The sequence below is a fragment of the Psammomys obesus genome, unplaced genomic scaffold, assembly GCF_907164565.1.
Source record: "Psammomys obesus unplaced genomic scaffold, mPsaObe1.curated_primary_1811, whole genome shotgun sequence".
Classification (NCBI taxonomy): domain Eukaryota; kingdom Metazoa; phylum Chordata; class Mammalia; order Rodentia; family Muridae; genus Psammomys; species Psammomys obesus.
The window spans coordinates 16,599,867-16,607,520 of NW_026592118.1; the positions used below are offsets into that span (position 1 = coordinate 16,599,867).

Genomic DNA, 7,654 nt, shown 5'->3' on the forward strand with positions numbered 1-7,654 from the left:
CTATATATAATAACATGTAATTGTACCGGATAATATACATTCTACTTTGTTTTTAAAAAGGTTGCTGTAGCTATTGGCCTGATGAGTGTTATGCACTGGGTGAGCATTATGATCCGGTCTGAGCCTGGCATGTTGATGAGCATTAGAGGAGTTTGTCCACTGGTCAAACTGTGTCTGCTCTATCCATCAGGAGCTGCTGTCTTTGGTGACAGAGACTGACCACTCATACTGCCACTGCTTCCAGCTCTCTTGTTACCCTTGCTTCTCAGCTTTTGGCAGTTTCAAAGCATTCTGTACCATATTTCAATGGTGATACAGAGACAGCTCTTATGGGTCTCTTTATTCAGGAAAAACCTACTTTTAAGGGGCTGCTTCTCCAGCGGGAAATGATGGGAGAAGAGGGATAGCAGGACATGGAGGGGACAGGAGCGCCACAAGGAGACCAACAAAGCTAAAAAAATCTGATCCCAGAGGGTCCTGCAGAGACTGATGCACCAATCTAGGTCCATGGAGAGGACCTAGACCCCTGCTCAGATGTAGCCTATAGGGAGCTCAGTTTCCATGTGGGTTCCTGACTCTGCTATGAACTCGGTAGTCTAGGTTTCTTGATATATGAAGTCACATCCTCCTTCTGGTCTCGTTGACCATTGGGCATGCTGGCCAGAAAGCTGGCTCAGCCAGCTTAGCCAACGCAGCCTTGCCCCATTCACTATCCCTCTGGCCTCAACTGACTCTTCTGCCTCTGACTCACTATTCAGATTTCTCTTCTTCACCCTCCTACAGGAATGTTCTATCCCATCTCTATTGTTCTGGCCTGAAAGAAAAAAAAAAAAACTTAGCGGGGAAACAGAAAACAGTGTACCCATAAAGGTACATGCCCTGGGTCTTTTCAACTACGTTCTCTATTAACCAAATCATACACATTTGAGCCACACTAAATGGACTCAGCAGGTTGTATTTAAGCATGTGCTTATGTAACAATAATACTTAATGACAAAAGGCCATAAACCTGAGAGGGAGAGGGGTGTGTTTGGCATGAGAGGAGTTGGAGGGGAAAATGATACAAATATAGTACTCATATATTAAATTCTAAATAAACATACAAATAAGCCCCAAAGAAACAAACCAACTTCACAACTCTACTTTGTCTCAGGCCCTGAGCGCACAGAACAGAACAGTGTGTGATGTGAAATCCACATTCAAGGGGCCGAGGAACCGGGAAGCCAGGGGAGAAGATAATGCTAAAAAGAAAACAAGACCAAACAAAAGCCAAATCACAAGCCACCTCTGCGGGTCTTTAAATTCTTTTGATTCTTTCTGCCATGGCCTGCCTGAAGTCAACACAACCCCGGCAGGTCTGTTCAGCCACAAAGTCCCGCAAGTTGCCACAGTGGCAAACTTCAGGTCCTTGCCTTTCGGAACAACTGCAGGAGTTTGCATCAGACTTCGGGGCGGAGAAATAGATCTGTCCTGTGTCGTCTTTTATTTTGGAAGGATTTTCACCGCACAGGCTTTTCTCCACTGTTATTTTTCTAGATCTTTCCATGTTGATGCCTTTCTATTGCTTTTCAGTTCACAGCAGGAAATCTCATTTTTGTTCCTCTCTGGCAATTTTTCATTTCTTTCTATTTCTATTGTTACTTAACTGTAAAAAAAAAAATCTGTCTGTCTGTCTGTCTCTCTCTTTTAAGAAAAACAAAAATGCTTGGACACTCGGCTTGAACAGAGCCCTGCTGTTCATTGTTTGTGGAAACCTAGTTGTCATGTTCAGTGTGGACCCGGAGTGTCAATACCATTTCACATACATATACATAAACACACACACACACACACACACACACACACACACACACACACACACACCTATATATATGGAGGCAGAAACCTGTTTGATGTGACTTATGAGATCTCATCATCTTTCCTGCCTCAGCCTCTGTAGCACATCAGAAGTTACATGAGGCAAGGGGTTTATATGTGACCTCTTAGCTTAGCATGTGGAGAAGCAGGAGGGACAGGCTGGTGGAGATCTTTCTTAGAGTGGACTCCCTGTTGTTCACAGTCATTCTCTGAGGTGCAGCCTTCTGGTTTGGAAGGCCCACTCTTGAGCCTTTCCTGCATTAGGGTGAGATAGGCTTCTACTTTATTGCCAAAATTGGAACGGCAGCAGGAGGGTCCAAAATCATTTAAATCAAGGGATACATCTCAATAAGAACAATAAAGATAACCAGAAATCCATGTAACCTGAGGCTCATCATAAACACTTGATGCCTACCTGCTATGCTAAAGGGGAGAGAGGATTTAGGAATGAAAGGACCTAAGTTCACAAGGGCTTGGAAGCTGGGAACCGGCATACAAATGGGCAGAGGGATGTCCTGAGCCCAAGCGGGGACCGTGTGCATTCACACTGCATCTGGACTCAGCGCAGTATGTCTTCCAGTCCGCTAGCCAGTTTTATTGCTTTTGTGTTGGACTAAATCTAGAACAGTGGTTCTCAACCTTTCTAATGTTGTGTCTCTTTAATACATTTCCTCGTGTTATGGTGACCCCCACTCACAAGGTTACTTTGGTGCTGCTTCATAACTGCTATGAACTGTAATGTTGATATCAACCTCTGTAACACACCAGCAATTACACGAGGCAATGGGTTTGTAGGTTATCTCTGAGCTTAGCATGGAGAGAAGCAGGAAGGACAGGCTGATGGGAGATTTTTTTTTTTCTTGGAGTGGACTACCTGTTACTGACATATCTGATAGGCAGGGTGTCTTATAGTTGATACTCACAGGGGTCACGACCTGTAGGTTGTGACTCACAGGCTATCCGGCTCCCTTCTCGAGCTTGCCAAATCTACACATATCCCACGACCCAGGCAAGCCCATCTACCTCTGGAGAAGGGAATAGAGGAGGGTGATATTTGCTAACTGGGGCACTGGTGTATCTCCCAAACAATAGTCATAGTCATAAGCCAGGGGTCCAGCAGATATCCAAATCCATAGCATGTGATGAACTGGAACATTGTTGTTTTGCCTTATGTTCATTTTATAGTTTAATACATGCATATTTATCCATAGGAGAATGCCTCTAAGGCTCTGCCAAATTAAAACGACAATATTGTAATATTGTCAGTGCTTAGAAAATACAGAAACCACAATCTGGCCCAGGTTGGATGCTCCTTTGATATAAAGTATTCACCCTCCTACTTTCTTTCAGTCCAACTGTCTTGAATGATAGTTTCAAAAATAGTTGAGTTAATGAGTAATAAAGGCATCAAGGGAGGTTTTGGAACTACGGTCATGCTCGGCCTTAATTGGCTTCAGCCAGTTGTCATAATGGAAATGTCATCAGATCTGTTTTTCAAGGAAAATAGCAATCACACTTAAAAAAAAAAAGAAAAGGGAATTAGTGCTCAACAGTGTAAAAGATAATGAGTGAGAGAGAGCCAGCATGCCCCTGTGCTGCTGGAACTGCCTCTCTCTTCTAGGACAAGGCCACTACCATTTTTCTAGAGGCCTCAGTATGAACCAGCTCATTCTGGAACTTTCGGTTTTGTCTTGAGGCTAAGTACTTTCTTCAGTTCCACTTCACACATACATGTTGTCCCAGGTTCTCTGTCCACTTGAAAGACAAAATCCCAATCAAATCACAGTTCCTGTCTTCAAGAAGCTCGTGGAGCTTTGCTTCGTGGTATACCATACCCAATGAGTATAGTACAACATAACCAAGGCATAGTGGTATCCCATAGCCAATGAGCATGGTAGAACATAGCCTTGGCATAATGGTGTGCCATAGTCAATGAGCATGGTATAGCAGAGTCCAGGCATGGTTATTTCTAATTGAAACATTTCCCCAATACCCTACTGAAGTACAGTTGGCAATAATAGTATCTGGCTGTCTCTATGGTGACTCTAAGAGTAAACTCACGGTTTGGTTTGCCAAACAAAAGCATGTCAGTCAGTGTATTCTGGAATAGAGAACACGTTTATCTGGAAAGAACTCTGGAGGTTGGTATAGCAAGCAGCCTGAGCATGGTGGGTTCTATCTGGTTTGTCCATATGTGCCCTGCAGTGGCCACTATTGCAGAGAAAACTATGACTTAACTTATAGCGGTATTTTATTATGGGTATGGTTTCTTATATTTGGTATCTTTTAAGCCTGTGGTTTTATTCTAAATAATTTTACCTCGGTCCAAAGAGAGGCCTGGTCACAGTCCCTGGTTCAAAAGTTCCCTGAGAGTAACTTTTGAAACAGAATGTCTTTATTTTCCATGGTGAACTCCTTGGACCATATCTGACATGGTTTAGATTGAAGAGATAACTCAGGATTAGCCAGCCATGCTAACAACCTCAGGAGGCTGGTAAATACAGGGTTGGGCCTTTGAGGCATATGATATTAGTCTGACTTTGGCAAAGAGGGCACCAGAGACAGAATTTGACCACGGAGCGGATGATTCAATTATGTGTGCCCATGTATGAAACCTTAATAAAAACACCAGTCACCCGAGTTTGGCTGAACATCCATAACTGGCAAAATGGCTGTGAGAATATGTAAGACTTTACATTTGATTTTTTTTTTCCTGACTTGGTTGTAGACATCTTTTCTTTTGGATGGTTCTCACGCCCATTCTTTTAGCATAATAAAGCTACAACTATAACACGTTTTTGAGTTCTTGGTTGTTTTGGTGAATTACCAAGGGTGAGGATGGCTGTGGGTATTCAGGGCAGTTCTCCAGGAGCTTCAGACCGACACCGTTATCCCACTTCCTTTTTGTAGTTTTTAAGAAAAAAAAAACTGTTGAATGTTCTGAGAGTAAAATACCCTGAGATAAGGAGGACTGGCTGGGATAGCCTGGGCTATGTTTCCCTTGGTCCTAAAAACAGAATGTTCTTTAGTCTGGACAGTCCTGTTATTTCAGAGTGTAAAACCCACAGTGGGCTGCTTTGGGGGTTCCACAGCTGTGGGCAGCTGAGGCTTCACCTGTTCTGGAAAACTTTGGTGAGCCAAAGGAGGCTGGCACCCAGTGATTCTTCAGCTCTGATTGCCCCTTGCTGGCTATCTGTAAGCAGCCAGCCTACTTCATGTGCTGTGTGTGTGTGATTCACTGGACTTTGACAGAACTCAGTGTGTATACTGTGATGCTCACACACCAGGGACCTCCATATCTACAGCTGGGTCGAAAGCGGACACAGTTTTAGGCACTCTTCTCTTTACTTCGTAGTTTAGCAAGGCATTTCAGTTGATGGAAGGAGTCTTGGGTGAACTTGGCCAGATGATGACTTTAACCTCAGTTACGGGTCACTTCTGGTGAATGGCACAACGTTCATTTGTGGAATAAGACATAAAATGAGAAGATGAAATCCTTGCTTAGAATGAATAGAAATTCTATGGATCAAACCAAATGTGTGACCACATGAACAGGTCTGAGCAATTCTGAAGGAAGCCAAGTCACACAAACACCCTGTAGAGGTCAGGAGCTTGGAGGTATAATCAACGTAGTCGATATTGACATAGAGGAAGAAGCTCCATGGCACTTCTCTCATTTGCATACGAAACAAGCGGTTGAGGGGAATGAGGCTGGAGGGGGGCTGGTCATGTGTCTAAGGATCTCAGAACCAGGTGACAAGGAGGTCAAGGCATGCAGCTGTGGAGGGGAGCAAGTGAATGCAAAATTCTTAACTGAGTCCCCATGACTAAGTCCCTCTAGTAAGTCTGAAGTTCCTTAGGGCTTCATTATCTGGTCATCCTCTCCCCTTCTGAACACTGAGGCAAAGCGGGACCAGTCTTTGGCCAATGAGTCTTCCCATCTTCCTGTCTTCCTTGGCAGCTGGAGGCTTAGGGGCATGCTGGGAAATTGTTGCCTATTTTGTTCCTGGGAATTAGAAAACATTTTCCCCAGAGTTTTCTGCAGTAAGAGACCTCATAGATTACCTAGTGGAGCCCCTTTTGTGGGGCAGAAGTGTCTCCAGGATTCTTGTCAGACTCTCAGTGACTCTGCTTGAATGTCTCCAGAGTGAAGGAACTTGCTCTATACAAAGGCCATCTACTTGGGGGCAGTTTTCATTTTTATGGGTTCCTTTCTTTTGTCAGACTGATTTTTTTTTTCTTCTGGAAATTTCTGATGATCAGTTTTATATTTCTTTTGGGAAACAATGTACTAATATGATGGTAGACAAGGCTGGTGATCTTACTTATTTAGAAGTTCTTATTTACCCAGGCACCAAGAATTTTAGCTTATATCATCTTTGTGCCTTAAAGCCATTCTAGGGGACAGTTACTCTCATTACCTTCATCTTGCAGATGGGCAAACTGGGGCTTACTGTTCAGCCTCTTATACAAACTAGGATGGGATGTACTTTTACCGGACTGTCATTTCCTTGAGCACCATTTAAGATACATCTCTACAATGAGTCTTTCTGAGAGAATATTTTAATATGAGCTCACAAATTCATGTTAACTGTGTTTTCTGTATCTCAATTAAGGTTGCTAGCTTATGCTTTCATTCTGAACATGTATATTCATATGACTATATGTATCTATTAACATAAAGATTACTACAGAACCATTCTCAAATCCTCAGTATTCTCTCATTCGCTGTTGACTTCATGAACATATTCTTTTCATAATGCCTTAATTCAATCTGGTTTAGATATTGTAGTAGAGAGCATGGTTTTACCTCTATTTACCTTGTGTTTTTTATCCCTTACTGTTTTTTGTTGTTGTTGTTGCAAACATTCATAATTCTGTAGTTTCCAGCCACCTCTTCCATCTTATTTTATGACTGCCTCTTAGAGAATCCCACGTTCCAGAACTATTAAAGAATCGAAGCACTCAAGAGAACCTGTCCATTCTTAGAGACAGTAGCATCCCTCCCAGTGGGATTAATGGTGAGATAATGGCCATGACCATGCTTGTATTTTGTGAGGTATTGTTAACGGGAAATAGAAAAAATGGAAACAAACAGCAACCTTCTTAGGTTCAATGCCACACTGAACGATTCTTTCCCTGGCATTTATACACAAAACAGTCATGTGTGCAAATAAAGTGGATTCAACTTACAGGCTGTCCAGGTTCATCTCCCCCGAGGATTCTGAAGCCAAATCCAGACTCCATCCTTCGAAGGTGAACGTCTAATTCTTTGTAATCTGGACCTGGCAGAAATAAAATCCCATTGAGTAATAACTACTGCCTCTTTCTTCCCCACCTCCCGAGGAACAGAACACACCGATGAAAAATTAATTTTGTGGATGTGACTAATGAGAGTGCTGTTAGTCGATGAAGAGCACAGAGGATAGAAAAAAACATGGTACACACTCTAGATGAACACGGTCCTCAGAATGGCAGTGAGCAGCGGAGGGCATTGCTAGAGCAACATCCACCGGCAGAGAGAAGACATTAATTTCTGGGTGAAAAAACTTGATAGATCTGAATTTTCCAGAAAGCTTGTGGATTGCCTTAAAGGAGCTTGCCTGACTGTGACTTTGAGGGTGTTTGCTCTGATTACCTCAGAAACGAGTGAGAGAGCGGATGGCAAAACCTGCAAGTGTCTCTTTAAGCCTAGTAGACCACTGCTTGTCTGTTTACAAGATGATGCATCCAGTGCTGGCCACGGCAGAGTGTGTGTGTGTGTGTGTGTGTGTGTGTGTGTGTGTGTGTGTGTGTG

At 43.0% G+C, this 7,654-nt stretch overlaps 1 protein-coding gene across 1 annotated transcript in view; it reads right to left on the reverse strand.

The window, feature by feature from the left end:
• Magi2 (membrane associated guanylate kinase, WW and PDZ domain containing 2) overlaps positions 1–7,654 on the reverse strand; it is a 1,360,055-nt gene that overhangs the window by 142,914 nt on the left and 1,209,487 nt on the right. The window contains exon 19 of the mRNA XM_055612892.1: positions 7,051–7,142. Within this exon, the coding sequence (XP_055468867.1) occupies positions 7,051–7,142 (92 nt within the window). The remainder of the gene's footprint in view (positions 1–7,050; positions 7,143–7,654) is intronic.